Raw genomic sequence first — 21,016 nt, 5'->3', positions numbered from 1 at the left:
GCATTTCCTGTGGCCAATAGCCTGAGAAACAGCAAGAAAAGTGCAGTTGCTATGCAAAGATGTGTAAAGTCCCTGACTGGGTGTGAGGACCCAATGAGAAACCGAAAGAAAACATCGTTGGTGGACAGCACGGGGGGCAGGAGTGATGTGCTGTGTCGGCGAAACTAACCACAGTTTCGAGCGCCTAGGTTACAAATGTGGAGTTGCCTCCCTTGGCGCCGAAAATCGTCGAAAAGGAAGGTGTCTTTAGAGCACATATCCCCCTTGTGCGACGTGTCCTCGCTGAACAGGGAGGAGTGTCATGTTGTGTGTGAGAGTCCGTGGTTCGATGCCACCGTAACCGACACAGGTGAAAACGAGCGCAAGGGGAATAATTATAATGTCCCTTAGTGCCGTGGGCATCCCAACCCAAATCGGTCGCCATCGGACGCGAGACGGTCGGGGCATGTGGCATGACGGCGCCGTAATCCAGTGTTATGGGCGTCGTGGACGAGGGGGGTGACAAGTCCGTCGGCTTGCCGTGGGATGTGCATCCCCCTGTTGCTGAACGGCGGTCCAATCTCGCGAATAGCTCCTGCGAGAGGACCGACGTTCAGTTGTCAGTTGTTGTGTGTTGACGGATAAAGTGACAGACAAGATCGGCCCGAGCACTACCGAGAGGCAGGATCGAGTTATTAATACATTTAAGAATTATCTTGATATTCATTGTGAAAACTTTAAATACAAAACTCATTTACATGTTTTCTGATTTTTCAAGCACTGCGCACTCAATGTTGAAAAATGCAACAGACATACGTGGGGACTCTCTTTTTCTTCCCCACTTCAAGCGGGTAAAAGGCCTTGTCAGGCTTGCACGCCTTGATATTGATATATGATATGATATAAGAGGTACTCCAACGTGGAAGTGCCAATATTAGTCTGGGAAACAGCAGAGTTAGGCAATGGGGCAGAAGAATCCAACACTGCCGAAGTTCCAATGGGGCGTGCACGTACCTGCTCTGTGGGCGCAAGGCGCGGCACCGGAAGGCAGAGTGGTGCATAATTGCTGCAGCAAGTTTAGCGATGAGTTGCTGATTGTTTGGTTGAGTAGCTTGCTGAGACACCATTAGTGGATGGGAAACAGCAGCACTCAGCGGTGTGGCAGATGGGGTCATCACCGCATAGCTTGGTAGGACCGTGCACACACTCGCACTGAAGGCGAGGAGCAGTGCCGGTGCAAGGGAAACAACTGCGGCAGTCACCGGCAAGGGTGCCGAAGCAGGGGTTGCCTCCCTTGGATCGGGTGATCCGGACAAGGAGGGGGGTGCACGCGTATGGGGAAGCGTGTCCCCTAGTGGTCCACCTTCCTCCCTACACCAGGGGAGGGCATCCCTACACGCCTCGGTCGCTATTGGATCCGAGACGGTCAAGGCATGCTGCGTGGGGGGTCGCGTGATCCGATGTCACGGCCGCCACCATGGACGCATCGCACATAGGGCCCAGTCTAACGTGCGGATCCAAGACAAGCTGCCTTTTTTTTTTTTTTTTTTTTCCCCAAGGGATTGTGGCCATTCCATTGGTGCAACTGTGGGTATGGTAAAGAGATAGAGGAGATCGACTCGTACACTGCCGACTGGCAGGGCCGAGAAAACGCGGATCGCGTCGAGTGAGTTCGCGGATCGATAAAAATGACATGAAAGGTAACACTGACCTGAGTGTGTGACCACAAACCTCTAGAAGTCACCAGAGGAGGTGTAGGAGGTGGCGGAGGTCTAGAGTCGACCGGAGGGAGCGGAGGAAGTGGAGAAGGCGGCGGGTTGGCGTTGTTTAGAGGGCCAGGAGTAGAGGGCCCTGAGTGTCAGCGAATCGATTGCGATCGCGCCTTAATTTTAGCACGATTCCCCAATCGAGCTACATAATTATCATTTTCTGTGTGTGCACTTATTAAATTGTGTGGGTGTGTGTCTGTGCAATGGGTGTGTCAGTGTATTATGCGTGGGCGTGTCTGTGTGTGTGTGTTATTTATATTGTCACTCCTGAATTATTATGCATGTGTATATGCTTTGTAATATTACTGATGTTTATTTTGTATTTGTTTTTTGTTTTTTGCCCTTTTTTTGTGTGCAATACATGCAAAAGCTTTTCTTCTTTTTTTCTTATGACAGCATTGTCTGTTACAGAAATTCAAAACACTTTACACGCTTGAGGAGGAGAGCTGCCAGACACAGGAGCAGACATGGGGAGACTGAGGCAGGCAGTCACTGGCCTGGTAACATTCCACCCACCAAGGAGCAGCAGACCAGGAAACCACAGAGAGAATGCAAGGTGTGTTACGCCAAACACAAAGCACAAGGAGCATCGCGTCAAGAGGTGAAAAACGCAAAAAAAAAGCCACCACAATCGTGAGCAAACAGGGTAAAGTGCCCCTCTGTGCTGTTCCATGCTTTGAGGTGTTCCACACAGTCAAATCAAATCAAATTATGGTGCTTAGAGCCTCGCCGACCACTAAGGCCATCTCAAGGCTATCGCCACATTAATACCTACTACAAGGGTAAAAAAAACCCCACATCAAACAATAAAAACGAGTCACCACTAAAAGCTTTCCACTCAAATTTTAAAAAACCTTCCATAGTTTAAAACCTTCAAATCTCATTAAAAATGTTCACTTCTTTAAAGAAGTCCATCAGCGCCAACGGAGGGACATCACAAAACAAGGTCTTCTGAGAAATCGTCGTGTAATGTCTGTGTCTAACGTCATGCAGATCCCAACAGTCAAGGAGCACGTGTTTCACGGTGAGAGGCTCATCACAGGGAATACATCAAGGGGCCTCTTCCCCCTTCAACAAGTAAGAATAAGTAAAAAAAAAAAAAAAGTGTGCCCCACACGCTGTCTGCACAGCACAGACTCCTCCTTTCTGTTCTTCACCCCCGATGGGAGGGTCTCTTTTCGGTCTGGACAGATTTGGAACAGTTTGTTGTCCATCTGGGTGTTCCACTCCTCTTGCCAAAGATCCTTAACATAAGTGTTCACCTTCTGCTTCATGTCTGTGTATGGTACGGAGGATCTGGGTAATTCTTTCTTTACAGCGTTCTTGGCCAGCTGGTCTGCCTTTTCGTTACCACGAATGCCAACATGTCCAGGAACCCAGGCCAACACAACTTCATATCCTTTCTTCATTATGAGAGTAAAAGCTTCGTAGAATTCCAGCAGTTTAGGATGAGTCAGATTCCTGCAGGCAATCGCCTCCAGGGCTGACAAGGAGTCGGAAAAGATCATGAATCTCTTTTGTTTTGAAGAGAGAACCATTTTTACTGCCAGAACCAGTGCGGTCAGTTTCACAGTGTACACTGAACTGTCAGACAGGATGTGTTCTGTTGAGGGCTGGTCAGGAAAGGTGGGACAGAACGCAGATGCAGTGACTCCGTCCTCTGACTTGGAAAGTGGGGAATTTGTGGCAGAGTTCTGAAAAGTAAGCTCTGTAGGCCAGTGAACTGGTGGAGTCTTTACGGTATAAGGCCAGATCGAATCGGACCTCAGGTGTTTTAAAGGTCCATGGTGGGCTGTCGGTGAACTTGGAGAAGTCTGAGATGCCACCGACATCCAGATCAGCATTTTCTATGTGCGGCTGAATGCGGAGTCCAAGAGGAAGGATGCAGTTTGGGTTGTCTTTAAATTTCTTGTTGAAGGGGTTGTTGAATACAACGTCGTAAGCAGGATTTATAGGTTCAGAAAACAGTTTCAAGTAATAGTTTAGGGTCAGCTTCAATCTGTGGTTGAAGAGAGGCAGTTCCCCTGCCTCTGCATACAAGGCTGTGCACAGGGGTGGTGCGGAATGCACCTAAGCTGAGACGGACCCCTTGGTGGTGTATAGGGTCCAGCAGTTTCAGGTAAGACAGTCTGGCCAAGCCGTATACTACACATCCGTAATCCAGTTTGGACCAGACCAGGGCTCTGTAGAGGTGCAAGAGAGTTCTCTTATCAGCACCCCAGTCTGTGTGTGCCACAACTCGGATGATGTTCAGGGCTTTTTGACAAGATATTTTCAGCTGTTTGATATGGCTGAGGAAGCTTCTGAACAAAAATGACCCCTAAAAATTTGGCTTCCTTGACCGCCGAGATGGTGGATTTTCCCAGACGGATTTCAGGGTCCAGACAGAATTGGCGAAAGTTATGAAAATGAATACACTCAGTTTTAGAGGACAAAAAGGTGAAACCATTCTCCTCTGCCCAACACTGAATTTTGTCCACGCAGAGCTGAAGCCGTCGCTGGATGCATACGTGCTGCCAGTTGCATACAGGGCAAAATCGTCCACAAACAGCTGTCTGATCCCTTCCAAACCGACTGGACGATGTTTTTCATTTTGATGCTGAAGAGAGCTCCCTTGTGGAACACCCAGCTCCTGCTCGTGAATGTCCGACAGGGTGGTGCCGACCCTCACCTGGAATTGTCTGTCTTGCAAAAAGTTGTGGATAAACTGGGGCAGGTGTCCTTGGAAGCCGAACTTGTGCAGGTCTGAGAGGATCCCAAATTTCCAGGTGGTATCGTAAGCTTTCTCTAAGTAAAAAAATATGGCCACCACATGCTGTTTGTTGACAAAGACATTCCTTACTGTGGTTTCCAAACGAACCAGATGGTCAACGGCAGATCGATGCTTGCGGAAACCACTCTGTTCTTTCGCCAGAAGGCTGTCGGTCTCTAGTTTCCACATCAGTCTACCGCTGACCATCTTCTCCATCAGTTTGCAGTTGCAGCTGGTCAGTGCTATTGGGCGGTAGTTGGAGGGGTTCGAGGGGTCTTTTCCCGGTTTTGGCACCGGGATAATGGGGGCTTTCCGCCAGGAGGATGGAAAAAAGGCTGTGATCCAGATGTGGTTGTAAACTTTGAGCAGGGTGTCCAGACAGTTTTCGGGAAGATGTTTTAAAAGTTTATAATGAACCTCATCCATTCCTGGAGAGGAATCCGTGCAGGTCTGAACACGGCTGCTCAGCCGAGCACAAAATCCGGCTCTTTAGTTAGCCGAGCAGCGTCTAGCGTCTTAGGTCAAAAATTTTTTAATGCCAGACTTTCCCACCGCACTCTGTACTGACCGGCACATTCGCCGCGGTATTTCTGGCCCCGCGCGCCAAACTGGGACACTGCCTTCTTTGTTTCACTCGGCCCCGCGGCCCCCGCCCCACTTTTCCCACCTTTTCACAGCATCCACACATTTCCTGCAGCGATTACAGAAAGTTGAATTATTGCTATTCCTGCATGTATTATTGGAGTGCAGTTTGATTTGATTGACTTGAGTGACTAGGGCATGTTTAAAATCTTCAGGAAAAGAACCTGAAAACAAAGAGATTTTTACAATCTTTTTGTTAACTGGAAGAAGACCATTTGAGCAGTTTGAACAGATCTGCAGGAAAAGATGACACATTTGAACCATTATTTAATAACCCCATATCTAAAGAAGAGGTTACTGCTTGTATCAGATATGTGGATTAAAGAAAGAGTACAGGACCAGATAAAATAGAGAGATGTTAAAGCATGCAAATTCAGCCACCACTGACTTTCTTGTTCAATCATTCAACAATCTTTTGAAAATGGAACTTTTCCTTTAGAAAGGTCAAAATCCATAATAAATCAAATTCACAAAATAAGGAGATGTCAACAATCCTGATAATCATAGGGGAGTAGTGTTTACCAGTGTTTTAAGTAAAATTTACACTCGTAAGTGGGCTGAAAAGGAAGAAAAAATAATTGAACAGCAAGAAGGCTTGAGAAGTAGTTATAGTACAGTAGACCATATCTTTACACTGTATCCTATTTTGCAAAAATATTTGCTAAATAAAACTGAACTTTATGTGGCATTTGTAGACTTCAAAAATGCCTTCAATTCCGCGAATCACAATGCTCTGTGGCATGTTTTGCCTGGAAGTGATGTAAATGGTTAATTGTATATGGCTCTCAGAGGTATTTATTTCCTTGTATGTGCGCGTGCAAATGGTGTGTACTCAGGACAACTGAGTTGTCCAAATGGCATAAAAACAAGGTTGCAATTTGAACCCACAGATGTTCTCTTTTTTCATAAATGAATTAGCAATGGAATTGTCAAGAAAATAAAGACATGGAATTCAGTTACCCAGGAGCTATCGAAATATTCTTACAGTTATTCGCAGATGATGTTATTCTTTTGTCAGGAACCCTTTTGTGTTTACAAAACCAATTAAATGCTTTGAAAGAAGAAGCAGGTCACTTAGGCTTCACAGTTGATTTGATTGAACTATAATTATGGTTTTTATAATAGGTAAGCATCTGTCAGTACATGAAAAATGGTTATACGGAAATGTGAATGTTACAGTAACTAATTCTTTTAAAGAATCTGAGAATGTTACTTTCAACAAAATTAAGTTTAAACAGTATGTGGGAAGAATCTTGTAGGAAAGCAAAGAAAGGTTTTATTGCAATAATGAAATCATTAAAAAAATTTTTTTAAAAAGCTTAGCTTGATTGATTATTGTCTGTTACGGAAACTGCCAAACAAACTGAACCTGTACTTACATATGCAGCCGAAGTTTGGAGTCTAAAGGTAAACTCACAAATGGAGAAAGTGCACACCTATGCAATAAATGGAGTGATGGCCTAGAGGTAACACGTCTGCCTAGGAAATGAGAAAATCTGAGTGCACTGGTTCGAATCACAGCTCAACTGCCGATATTTTCTCCTCCTCCACTAGACCTTGAGTGGTGGTCTTGATGCTAGCCATTTGGATGAGATGATAAACTGAGGTCCCGTGTGCAGCATGCACTTACCATATGTAAAAGAACCCACGGCAACAAAAGGGTTGTTCCTGGCAAAATTCTGCAGAAAAATCCACTTCGATAGGGAAAAAAACAACAACCGCACACAGGAAAAAATACAAAAAAATGGGTGGCGCTGTAGTGTAGCCTGAAGCTCTGAAGGCCGACATCCAGACTTCAACTGAGATGCTGCACCCTCTCCTTTGCAAGATCTGGGAACAGGAGCGAGTGCCAAAAGACTGGAAAAGAGGACATCTTGTAAAGCTGCCAAAGAAAGGGGACCTTTCATCCTGCAACAGCTGGCGGGGAATCATGCTGTTGTCTATTCCGGGCAAGGTACTGAGCAGAATCATCCTTGAGACACTGAAGAACGCTTTGGACAAGACACTTCGGGACGAACAAGCAGGCTTCCGACAAGATCGCTCGTGCACGGATCACATCGCAACCATGCGCATCATCATCGAGCAGTCCCTGGAGTGGCAGACCCCCCTGTACACAGTCTTCGTCGACTTTCAAAAAGCTTTTGACAGTGTCGACCGAGATGTCATCTGGAGACTGATGTACCACTATGGATTTCCACCAAAGTTTGTAACCATCATCCAGCAGATGTACGAAGACGCCACCTGTCAAGTGATCCACGATGGGAAACTGACGGAACCTTTCAGTGTGCAAACCGGCGTCCGTCAGGGTTGTTTGCTCTCACCGACCATTTTCCTGATGGTGGTTGACTGGGTCATGAGGCAGTCTACAGCAGATCGGAGGACAGGCATCCAGTGGACTTTTACTAAACAGCTGGAGGACCTAGACTTCGCAGATGACATAAGTCTCCTCTCCCACAGGCAGCAAGATGCGCAGGAGAAACTATGTCGTGTGGCAGAAGAAGCTGAGAAGACTGGACTCCAAATCAACATTGGGAAAACAGAGGTCATGAGGGTCAACAACAAGAAGCAAGATCCAGTGCAACTACACCAAGAGAACATCAAGGAGGTTGACAAGTTTGTCTACTTAGGCAGTGTTGTCAGCAAAGACGGGGGGACGGACGAAGACATCAAGAGCCGTATCAACAAAGCAAGACACGCCTTCAACACCCTTCAACCAATCTGGAGATCGACAGCCCTCTCAATCCGCAACAAGATCCGGATTTTTAACACCAACGTGAAGTCGGTTCTACTCTATGGCTCAGAGACGTGGAGAGTGACAAAGACCAGCACCCACAAGCTTCAGACATTCACCAACAGATGTCTAAGAAGCATCCTGAACATCAGATGGCCAGAGGTTGTCTCCAATGAAGAACTTTGGAACATAACAAAACAGGCCCCACTGGAGACGGAAATCAAGAAACGGAAATGGGGATGGATAGGCCATACACTACGCAAGCCTGCAACAAACATCACAAGACAGGCTCTTGATTGGAACCCACAGGGGAAAAGGAAAGTTGGCCGTCCGAAGCAGACCTGGCGGAGAAGCATTGAGGCAGAGACAAGGGCGGCCGGAATGACGTGGGCCGAACTGAAGAGGACCAGCCAGAGCCGGGTGCGTTGGAGGAGTGTTGTTGCGGCCCTATGTTCCCCACGGAATCAAGAGGAATAAGTAAGTAAGTAAGTAGTGTAGCGACGCACTCTCCCTGGGGAGAGCAGCCTGAATTTCACACAGAGAAATCTGTTGTGATAAAAAGAAATACACATACAAATAAAATGTTTTTGGAATGTACCGATTCAATCATCCAACACAGTATTATATGTAGAAATCCTCTGTATATAAGAACTTTTGTAAAAAATATTAAATATTGGTTGAAATTATTGAAGATTCCACAATCATGTCTGTGCAAACAGGCTCATGATATGATGTCATTAAAAATTCAATAAAGAAAAGAAAACTGGGCTTATAATGTTAAAGAGATTCTGTCTGAATACAGTTTTAGAATTACGTGGATGTCTCAGTATCAGTATCAGTAACAATATCTCAAGGAGGCGTCACTGCGTTAAGACAAATCCATATACGCTACACCACATCTGCCATGCAGATGCCTGACCAGCAGCGTAACCCAACGCGCTTAGTCAGGCCTTGAGAAAGAAAAGAAAAGAAAAAAAGATAATAATAATAATGTCTCAGGAAGTGGGAAATTAACAGCACTTTATTTCAGAATTAAAAAATAGACTAATATGTTCTTTTAAACAGAATTGACATTTTGATACAGAAAATTACAGAAAAATATAGTTGGTTGTTTTCATTCAAAAGTGTATTTCAAATGGGAAAATTCCTGACAGTTATCATGGATAAGTGGCAAAAAATACATTTTGCAAGATTTCAGCTAAAGACACTTAGATTTAATGCAAATAAAATATGGTTTCAGACAGGGGCATCCACAGAATCATCATGTCCTTTGTGCACTATCAGTATAGATGGTGAAAAACATTTATTGTTTCATATAATAAAAAATAAAGTGAGAGAAAACATTGTTGCTGCTTTATTGTCTGGTGATGATCTAACAATACTGTCAATAGCTAAATTTCTTGTAGAACCACAGATATTAAAAGTAACCACAAAGTCTTACTATTTCAGAACAATACCAGAGTAAATGAGGAGGATAACTATGTGTAAAGTCTATTATGTTGTGTTCAGGCAGCAAGTCAGATAATAAGGTAGACATCGAACAATATCAATAACAGAATGGATGGCCCAGTTCTACATTATTTTTTCTTTTGATGTTTTTTTGCTTCCCTTTCTTTAATGAACTATGAGGATGTGGTATCTTAGATTAAAGTTGTTCTGTTTTTCTTTGTTTGTTTGTATTGTTTTGTTTTGTTTCGGATTAAGCAGAATGTGTTTTACTTGTGGCGACATAAGAAATAACCCTTATAAGATAAGATAAGATAAGATAAGAATAACTTTATTATCTCCAACTGGAGAAATTTGGTCAGGTGCATTATCACAACATAGACAAGTAAACAACATGGGCACCATAACTGTAAAAGTCAAAAACAGCTTTTACGAATATTACGAAGGTACAAATGTAAAAAATATCACATACATCGTTTCATACATACATCCACACACTGCAGGTAATAACTAGTATTCTTAATGTAAAAACAGAAAGAATTAAGAAACATTATTTGAATATAATTATAAACATAGCCTACTATACTGCACATTGATTATAAAAGACAGATAAGAATAAAGATGAATTGCGGAAAACCACAACCAGATAATCAGCACACACCCGTACCTCCCACCCACCCACCCACCCCACACACGCAGATTACTTGATTAAACAAGAGTAATAAACATATGTTCTCAAATAAAAGCATTTCACATATTCGCTTTTAAAAACATTGCAATTAATTATTACATCGTAATTATTAAACAGAAATATATTTAGAATATGGACGTTAGCATTAGACATATTCCATTGTACATTCATCCTGCATATTGCACATTATTCTTCCTACATATTGCACATTCATTATAACCAATTGTCACGTTTTTAAGCTCAGTAAACACACACACACACATACACACACACTCACTCACTCACACACACACACACACACACACCACAACTAGAACAAGGTACAGCCTGTCATGCATGGATTTTCACACGTCTCACATGAGAGTGCGCGCGCGCGCGCACACACACACACAGTTCTCAAGAATTTAAAAGGTGTATTGAATGGGGAATAAAAGTCTTCAGAGCTCTGGATTTCAACTTAAAAGTTCTGTAGTGTCGTCCTATGGCAACAGCTCATAATACTTTGCTAAAATATGGGTGTTGTCAGTTGCTATCTGCCTGCTTTTTTTAACCACTTGACTTTCATACAGCTCTTGCATACTAGCTTGTTTCACTCCCACAATTTTACTGCATACACTCATGACATCGTTCAAAACACGCTTACTCCTCACTCCCAAACTTCCATACCAGCACATAAATGAAACTGTGAGCACAGACTCAATACAACATCGATAATAACTTTGAAGAATATTTGAATTTATACCAACATTTCTAAGATTCTGTAAACAAAAAATTCTAGACTGACATTTCTTATGAATGGAATCAACATTTCTGTCAAAAGTCAGCTTATTGTCTAAGATGGTGCCTAAATATCTATATTCATTGACCCTCTCCACTGTTTGACCATCAATAACAAGGTTAGCTACAGGCAAGGGGTCTTTCTGAAAATCTATTAACATTTCTTTTGTTTTCAATACGTTGAGATCCAGATAGTTTTTCTCACACCAGGAACAGAACTTTTTAATTTCACTGAAATAAATAGCATCAGAGTTGGACAGATCTTCAATTGCTGAATCATCATTGTCAATAGACCTTTTGCAGGTAATGACAATAAAATATCAAAGCATCTCTGTCTCTCTGTCTCTCTCTCACACACACACACAAATCATGGCATCAGCCATTGGTCAACAGCTGAAGAATTTCCAGCTGACACACAGAAAGGCTAATTTACTGATATACATTTAGCCCAAAGGCTGGACCCAAGCATGAAGTTGGGCTGGAGTTTACTTAGATGTGTGCCCCAGATGCACTGAGCATTGTTTTATTTTTTACATGTTTATATATCTAAAACTACACTGCAGTGTCAATGTATGTACGTTACAGTATACAGATGTGCACTCAAGAAATCAACTTTTATTAACTCACTCGCTGCCTTTGTCCGCATATGCGGATGTCGTCGGAAAAAGCGTTTGATGCCAATGTCCGCATATGCGGATTTTGATTTTGAAAAGTCGCGCTGTTGGAGTGACGTGTCGGATACGAAACTCAAAAGCAGAACTGATTCTTAAGTTATCTCCGGCCAACTATTCATTCACACACACAGCGTGTGTGCAGTGACACGCTCATTAGCAGACGACAACGAAGCATACCCTCGGGCAGCTCTGCAAGTTGTTTGACAAGATGGCGTTGCGTCGAAGTGTTCGACACGGTAGGAGAGGTCAAACGCAACACAGCGTTGAAGCTACTTTGGAAATGATCCAAACTGAAGGCTCCGATGTTGAAGAAGATAATGTTGGTTCATCGGACAGTGATTTTGAACCATATCCCGATGAACTAGAAATAGATTCGGCCGCTGAAGAGGGTGTTTATGGTGGAGAGGAAAGCGAGTCCTGACCATGTGCCAGCTGACCAACACTGACAACGAAATCACTGAGGAAACGGACGACTTTGCTGGTGTTTTTACCAGTGATTGGACTGAAAATGGTGAGTGTGTATGTATTATATATATATATATATATATATGTATGTATGTGTGTGTGTGTGTGTGTGTGTGTGTGTGAATGAAAACAATGTCACATGCTCAGGTGTACAACTGTGTGTGTGTGTGTGTGTGTGTGTGTGTGTGTGTGTGCGTGTGATTGCATGCATATGTTTACTTATTTTCTGTTTTACTTGTTCATTTGTAGAACAAGGTGCTGCAGAAATGACAGTAATAGTACTAATACTGATGATACTGTCATTATTGTTTGTAATATTGTAAAAAATCAAAAAAAATCTAGAGTGGTTTTCTTTGACTACATGTAAAAAAACTTACCACATTATGCTTCCATTCACATAAATAATTTAAACAACAATAAGAAGAAAGTGTCAGACCTGCATGATCATTTGTGTGTGTATGGTTGCAGGGCATGTTGCTGTGCTGAAGTGGCAGGACAAAACACCAGTTCATGTGCTGACAACAGTCATGCTGCCAACTACCATGGTCAGTGTGACAACACGACACCGTCCTGAAAGACAGAAGCCAGCTGCAGTACAAGACTACATCACCAACATGGCTGGAGTGGATATGAGTGACCAGCCACTGCAAGTGCAAGGTCTGTGAAGACCTGTTCAAGCGCCACAACACACCAAAACACCAAACTGCCAACTGGTGTCCAAAATGTGGAGTTCCACAGTGTGTGAAGCTGTGCCCTGGACTCAACATCACCTGTCATGAGCTTTTTCACTCCAGACAAGATTATTGTCAGTGATAAAACATCAGGTTTTTGTGTGCAGTGAACTCCCTTTTTTATGCAGAGACAATATTTTCTTTTGTGTGCGTGATTTTCAACTTTCTCCACCATCTGTTCATACTTCATTGCATGTACTAGGTCTTCAGTTCCTCAAATAGTGTTAGGATGTGATGTGGAACATTTGTAAGCTGTTCAAGGACACTTGGTATACCTTTCTGATGGGTGCAAAAATGCTACAAAATACACAAAAAATGAATACCGTGATCAACAAGATGGTGAGTAAATAATTTATTTTTTTGCACAAATATGGAACAACATTCACTGAATATACATACTAAATTTCAATTTTCTGGGTGTTTATTTGTTTTTTTGAGAATTTTTTTCCCATCCTATACAAACCCTGGGTTTTCAGGGATTCGCAAGGGCAAAAACTCTTGGTATGGAGTGAGTTAATGAAAAAGGTTCTCTCAAAACAGAAAACATGCTACCTGGACATCTAAATATAGCACCTCAAGTCACAAAGAATCCTTTTGATTCATACTGATGGAATCCCTGGAGAAACAGTACAATGAGATGTCTTCAGGACTCACCTCCAAGACTTTGTTCTTCAGGTCGGTGTTGACGCTGCCAGCCAGACAGCAGTAACTGAGGGCATTGATGATGATGTGGCGATTGGACTTGGCACTGGGCTTGACATACAGCTTGGTGCCTGCATCAGTTATAATCAGTCCATTAGTTTCAATGTTACTCATACACTGAATATTCCAAAGAACTTTAAAATGATGCATACACTGAAACAAGATGTAACACAATAGTAGACAATTTATTTATTTATTTATGCAAGCGTATCTGTTATTTATTCACCTTTTTTTTCTTCTCAAGGCCTGACCAAGCGCGTTGGGTTACACTGCTGGTCAGGCATCTGCTTGGCAGATGTGGTGTAGCATATATGGATTTGTCCGAACGCAGTGACGCCTCCTTGAGCTACTGAAACTGAAACTGAACTACAGTGAAAATGAGAAAAATATGACAACAGCAAACCAAAATCAAACCGGCCTGTGATTCCTAATATTGCTTGTATGACATAACTATGAAGCAAGAAAGTTAAGTGTTGAAGCCTACATTTCAAATAAAATTACCAAGGAATGAGCAAACATAAACAGTTTATTATCAACAGGACTTACTCTGATCATAAATGTCAAACTTCTGTGCCATGTAACATTTACATTTCTGGCTTTATTTACTGGTGTCTGTGGAACAACACTGACTACTTTTGTCAATACATGCTTGCAAACACATGAGAGGAAAAGCCCTGATGGCTCACATGAGATTCCTACAGATTAAAAAAAAAAAGATAATTGATAAAAAGAAAAATTATATTTGTACCCCCCTCACCCCAAGTTTTAAAAACTGTTACTCAACCACGTCAACCAACAGCAACCAGATATGTTCACTTGCTGAAGTTCTCTTAGCACACACAAAGCCAATGCCTTGACTCTATGGAATATCCAGTTGGGGTATGTCTCTATAGCTATGTGGTTCTACTATGATCTTGACATGTACGGAATCATTAATTTTGTTTGCTCAGTAATATATCAAGCTGATCTTGTTCGGAGTATACAATCAATAAAACAAGAGGCAAAAGCTTCATGGCTCACAGGTGATTTCTGCTGAAAATGCAGAAGGTTGAGAGCAGGGTGGGTGGGAATTTTACCAGTATTTATATAATCATATTCATCCAAATATTTTTCAATATCTTTTACTCACCATCAGAAATGAGTGTTTGCAAAACCAAAAGTTGTTTTGGAAAGATGATTTATTAACATTTTTATACTGCCAGAGCCTTGGAAATCAAACAATTCCAACTGAAGCAGCCCCCATCAATCAGCACTTCACTGTTTTACTATCACAACATATACCTATCAAAGTTTCAAACTTTCCCTGACTTCGTCATGACATTCTTCATTCTATAAATTGTAACAAAATAATCAAACACATTTTCAGGTGTAATATGCATAATAATCACTCTGGACAAATCTGTTTCTTTAGACAAAATTATGATCAACAGATTGGAGGCATTCTTCCATTTAAAAAAAACAACTGATCATGATGTCATCTTCAGTGGCGGACATCGGACATAGGCTGATAAAGGGTACAAATGTCTGACTGTTTTATTGCTGAAGAAGACAACTGTCCCATTACTTTTTCACTGATAAGGTCCAGTAAGTTTCTTTGATAAATTGGGGATCATGTGTGACAAAGTTTAGTAACAAGTTGATCCAAATAAACAGTTCAATCGGAGTAAGAACAGCATCATCGAGCATGAACCTAGAGGTAGCTTCAGTCAGTGTCTTAGCGTTTGATAAACCAGGATGCATTGGACAGGAAAGAGCTTCTTCCTTCTGCCTCAGCTGTTCTGGTCATGCCTTGTACCATTTCTTAGTCTTCCCAGAGAAAAAAAAAAAGGTTTCCAAGGATCAAGTGTTTGGCTAGATTTTCTGGCACAAGTATGCAATGCCATGAACGTTCAGGTCCAACAATTTCGAGCAAGAAACCACTATGACTGCAACAGTGACTATGAATGTCAGTGTTGGTAAACCTTAAATGAAGCCTTTCAGTTCATTGTTGAAAGCGTTAACATGGGAACAGAGTGCTTGTCAATGGAAATAATGGAAATGAACTGAGCCACTCAGAAAATTCCTGCTTTTTCCCAAATCAATATTTTGACAGAATGACCTAGAGAAGTAGAGATGGACTGACACTAAGATGATTTATTCATTTAAGGCCATAGCCCAATATGAATAAAGGGCGATAACACAATATGCAGATGTCACCATAACTATCAGTGAACATTCAACATTTTCATAATCAAACAAATTATGATAATGCAGTTTCTCTTAACTGTAACTCTCACCAGTTCACACTATTTTCAGACTTTTTGGTGGAGCACAATGTGTGGTTAGAAATGAAATCATAAAAAAATTGAAAAAGCTGTGTAAATCAAGTATGTTATATATCATTATGAAGAGAAATAAAAATAGCATGCCATGGTAATAAAAATAACCATGCAAACTCAAACAATATTTCCTGGTGGACAATGATATATGCTTTTTTTTTGGGGGGGGTCATTTTTTCAACACACCGTAAGTCACAAAGAAGGAAAAACAAAATGTTTTCAGCCATAAACTAAGAAAGAGTAACTAATATGACAGCATATTCAATTCTAAAAAAAAAAAAAAAAAATTACAATTACATGCATATCTGACCCAATATTTGGCTGTAGCAGCCTATTCTAAAAACAGACGAGCTGTTCTATAAATAGTATTCGTATTCTACCTTTACTCAAATAGACCCTACAATAAGCAGATATTTGTACATTTTCACTCTCAAAGTACAAATTATGAATTCTGCAGATGTAATCAAAAGGAGGAGTTTGTGTTATACTCCATGTTTGGTGATACATATACTTACCATGTCAAACTGATGCAAACTAGGCCTATCGGTTTGCTCTGCTTGGCCAAATTTTGTGCGGCTAACAGTGAAAAGACGAGCCGTCTTGCCTGGTCCGCTCTTAGCCAATCAAATGCCTCTAAAAGCTATAAGCGCTGAATCATTCCGTGGCCATCGAAGAAAATGCCCCATGAGAAGCACGGTGGAGACGCGGGGACGGACGGGCGGGCATTCGAGTTTGACATGGTAAGTATATGTATCACCGAACATGGAGTATAATACAAACTCCTCCTTTTGGTTTCATATACTGTACCATGTCAAACTGATGCAGAATTTAAAGCAAATGGAGGAGGGCAACGCCTACTGGTTCGTATGGGGAGCCCTTGTAACCGAGACGGCAGTGTTAGCCGCGACAAAGGAAATCCCCTTGGAACCGTCAGCCCTGATCATACGGAAATTCCTGAGGTAGAAGTTGATGAAGGGATTCTCAGACTGCCAGATGGCTGCCTCCAAGACATGCTACAGTGGCACTGAGTGCTGGAAAGCAGCCGAGGTAGCTATGGCCCGCACTTCATGTGCTCTGGGATTAAGACAGCTGATATCCCTGTGTGCATGAGAGTAGGCTCTACGAATGACTTGGGAAACTCAGCGGGAAATGGTGCCTGCAGCGATGTCTTTCTTGTAATTCTCATTGAGGGAGATGAGAAGACGCCTCTGAGAAGAATGCCTATGGCGAGACCTATCCCAATAGTATTTGAGACACCGAACAGGGCAGAGATGCCTATCCTCATCATCTTGGGCAAGAATATCAAAGTTCTGACCCTCAGAGAGGGGGAAGGGACCTCAGGGTCTTGGTTCTTAGCCAGAAACTCTGGAAGGAAACGAAGAGTGATGGAACCATCTCTGTGGAAGGCCAGATCTTGTGGCATTCCACTAAGACCATGAATCTCGCTTCTACGCAGCAACAGAAGGAAAGTGGTCTTGAGGGTGAGCAAGTCGAAAGAATAGTACCCAATGGCTCGAAGGGCTGTTTTTGATGAAATCCAGCACCAGGAACAAGTCCCAGAGGGGCACTCTTCTGGGGTTTCTAGCTTCCTTCAGAGAGGCGCCCCTAGCCACCTCTCTGAGCAGGAAATCCGCTTCAAAGGCGGGACCACCTAGCTGTTTGATTGTGGTACAGATGGCAGACCTGTACCCTTGCACAGAACTAGCAGACAGGTTGAGAACCGAGGAGCAGTGAGCCAGAAAGTTGGCCAGCTGCATGCTCGTAGAGTTAGTAGGGGGAATGTCCTGAGCTGTACACCACTGCAACCATTTCTTCCAGCGAAAGTCATACAAAGTCTCCATTCCCTCCCTCCTTGCTTTGGTGACTATGGAGAGGAGGTCAGAGGAGGCACCCCCCTGGGTCAGCGCAGCCGACACAAAGGCCGACAGAGGGGTCGAAGACTTCAATGGTGATGCTGACAGTTCCAACCGCACAGCAGCCACGCATTCAGGTGGAGCAGTTGAGGATTGGAATGAGGAATGCCCGAACGAGGTTGCCTCAGCAGATGAGATTTGTTTTGAGTTCCAGGGGTGGAACATGTGTCAGGGACTGAAGGTCCTGAAAGCAGGGCTGGGCTGGCCATTTCGGCGCAATGAGGATCAGCTGCGGGCATTCCAATCTGGCTTTCCGTATCACCTTGGACAGAATTGGAAAGGGAGGAAACATGTAGGCAATCAGACTGCTCCAGTCTAGAGAGAGAACATCCACTGCCCATGCTTCTGGGTCGGTGACTGGAGAGACGTAAGTGTGAAGTCTCTTGTTGACCTTTGTGGCAAAAAGGTCCACCATCGGCCGAAACCACCATTCCCACACCCCCTGAAGGGTGTCCTTGTCCAGGGTCCACTCTGTGTGGATGACACTCTTGGACCTGCTGAGAGCATCTGCCAAGATGTTGGCTTTTCCTGCTATGTGTCTCGCTGAAAGTGCAATGCCCTTGCTGTGGCACCAATGGAGGAGAGCCTCGGTCCGCAGGGAGAGGTCTGCCGAGTGCGCTCCCCCCCCCCCCCCCCTTTGTTCACATAACATGCGACCGTCGTATTGTCTGTGAACAAGCGGATGGTCTTGCCAGTGGCCTCCCCCATGAAGTGCAGGAGGGCCCTGCGAACTGCCTCCAGTTCCAAAACATTGATGTGGCATAGACGCTCCTCCGGGGACCAAGTCCCTGCTGCATGGAGTGAGTCCATGTGGACTCCCCAGCCCAGGGAGGAGGCATCTGTGAAGAGGGCCACCTGAAGAGCAGGTGGGGCTATGGGCACCCCCTGTGTCCGAAGAGGGGTGATTAACCACTCTGATGTCACCTCGAGGATCCACTCGCCCAGACACATCTGGGTATCCCGTGGCTGAGTGCTCAGAGACCACCGTATCCTCAGTGCCCTCTGAAGAGAGCGCTTGAGAACCCTGCCCAGGGGAATGAGAGGTGCCATGGACTCCATCATGCCCAAGAGGGAAGAAAGTGTCTGTGCTGCTGCTTGGGAGGAACGGCGCAAGTGGCTGAGGAGGCCTGCCAGACGGTCCCAGTGATCTGGCGTTGGAGAGACTATCATGGACTGCGTGTCGAATCTCATCCCTAAGAAGTCGAAGGACTGACTTGGGGACAGATCGCATTTCTCCTGGTTCATGAGGAAGCCCAGTTGGGAGCAAAGGTCTAGAAGTCTGGCCGTATGAATCTGGCACAGGGCCTGCGACTGGGCCAGGATAAGCCAGTCATCCAGGTACACATAGAGACGAATGGATTCCGACCGGACGATGGACACCAATTCCCGCACCACCTTGGTAAACAGGAAAGGGGCAAGGGACAGACCAAATGGGAGGGCCGAGAACTGGAACACCTTGTCCCTTCACACGAACCTCAGGTACCGACGGGACGCCAGATGGATGAGGATATGAAAATAAGCATCTTTCAGATCGATAGAGGTAGCCCAATCGCCCTGTTGAATGGTCTCCCGAATCTGTGCCTGTGTGTCCATCTTGAATTTGATTTTGGGGAGGAATTTGTTGAGGGGGGACAAGTCCAAGACTGGTCTCCACCCTCCCGAGACCTTTGGAATCACGAACAACCGGCCGTAAAAACCGGGGCCCGGGTCCGAGAGTTGAGATATCACCCCTATGAGGAGTAGGTGCAATATCTCTTTCTCTAAGATGCTCTCCTGCTCCGTCCAGCTGGGCGCATAAGGAGGAGGAGTGGATCTTAGAGGGGGGCGGTCCTCCGCCCAAGGCAGCATGTAACCCGACTCTTAGCACCGACACAATCCAGTCGTTGAGTCCCAGAGCACACCACAGATGTGCATGCCGGGACAAGTTTCCTACTTGGAGGGGCTGAACGACTGGCGGTGCTGAATCAGGGCCCAGTCATTGGGGTGCTGCCTTCTGGCCTTGGGCATGGCCTGTCGGCTTGGATGGACATGAGGTGGTTTATTCCTCTGCCACTGATTCTGCTCACGCCGCTTTGACTTAGGTGGTGTGGTATATGGAGGGGCCTTGGTGGCCAGTCTCTTCAATGGCACAGAACCCTGTCGGCCCTGGGAGGTGTGGGCTAAATATGAGGCCACCTCCCTGTTTGTCTCTGCCCTGTGGCTGACAAAATGGGGCACATACTGGCCGAAGAGGGAGTGCTGCTGTGCTGGGATGGACCGCAGGGCAGCCCTCTCCTCTACAGGAATGTTAGAGAGGTGGAGAACGGCATCACACCGCGCTAGCACAGTATTGAAGTGAAGGCTGGTAGCTGTGTCTGCAGCTGCCGTGAAACCAGATGCTACCCTATTGCCAAAAGTGTTTAACCTCTGGTCGGTGAAGAGGCCAGGCGGGACAGAGGAAGGAGACCCTGTGTCCTGATTAACCGGACGCTGTTCCCACAGCTCATTGGCCCTGTGGAGGAACGCGTCAAAGAAGGCATAAGCCATGGAAACCTGGAGGAGGCAACGGCGGGCCAATTTGTCCCACTCTGCTAACGTTTTAAAAGATAGAGTGGTTGAAGTGGGGAAGGTGGTGTGCTGTGAGACCAACATCATGTCCTGCACAGAGGGCTCTGCTTCCCTGTAGGCAGGGTGGTCCTGTGTGTACCAGGACCACACCCCTCCCTTGGAGGAATCTTTAAGGAACTTGCCCAGGGAAAAAGCGCCCGGGGCAGAGAGGGACTCCCTGCCTGGAGGAGGGATGGAAGCAGCACCCCTGACAGTGCAGGCTGGCTTATTAAGCCATTCCTGCGTCATTTCTGGCACTCTGAGTTGCCTTGTGGTTCTGGAGTTAGAGTCACATGGCCTAAGGAGGGTCAAGGGTAACAAAGTAGCCTGAGGGACTGATTTGGCATGCGTGACCCTGTTGGGGAGGGTCAGTTCAAGCTTGGCAAAGTCTGAGTTTGGTTCAGGCTGGTCCCTAGGGAGGCGCGAGCTCAATCTGTCCCCCTGGGATGAGGGCAAAGAGTGCTCATCCGCTTGTTCGTCCTCATCCAAAGACAGGGGCTCCCACTCTTGTTCGCAGTCCATCCCCTGCTGGGTGCCATCCCATGTGGATGTACCCACTGGGGCGTCCTGTGAGTTTTGGTCAGCCCAGCAGGATGAGCTGGGACGATCCCGAGCAGGGACCATAGCCGCAGCTGTTATGTCCTTGACGCCTGAAGCAGGTGGGGAGCGTGTGGACTGTAGGTCCAACCATGCTTGGGATGGTGGGTGCCACACCTTCTCAGAGAGGGCGTCCCTGGATGCAAGAGGGACCCACGAGTGCTGTGAGGGGACAAACACCCACTCATCTCCCTGTAGGACCGAGGGCTGGGTAGGTGGGAACTGCAGGCTCCCCCAGGCCGA

General features: G+C 44.8%; 1 protein-coding gene across 1 annotated transcript in view; it reads right to left on the bottom strand.

Annotated features, from left to right (window-relative positions):
- Positions 1 to 21,016, bottom strand: part of LOC143290762 (uncharacterized) — a 120,732-nt gene that overhangs the window by 28,204 nt on the left and 71,512 nt on the right. Inside the window, exon 8 of the mRNA XM_076600274.1 lies at positions 13,312 to 13,430. Within this exon, the coding sequence (XP_076456389.1) occupies positions 13,312 to 13,430 (119 nt within the window). The remainder of the gene's footprint in view (positions 1 to 13,311; positions 13,431 to 21,016) is intronic.

Source organism: Babylonia areolata, chromosome 16 (assembly GCF_041734735.1).
Source record: "Babylonia areolata isolate BAREFJ2019XMU chromosome 16, ASM4173473v1, whole genome shotgun sequence".
NCBI classification, from domain to species: domain Eukaryota; kingdom Metazoa; phylum Mollusca; class Gastropoda; order Neogastropoda; family Buccinidae; genus Babylonia; species Babylonia areolata.
The sequence above is the reverse complement of the archived record's forward strand: the minus strand, read 5'-3'. Positions and strand labels throughout refer to the sequence as shown.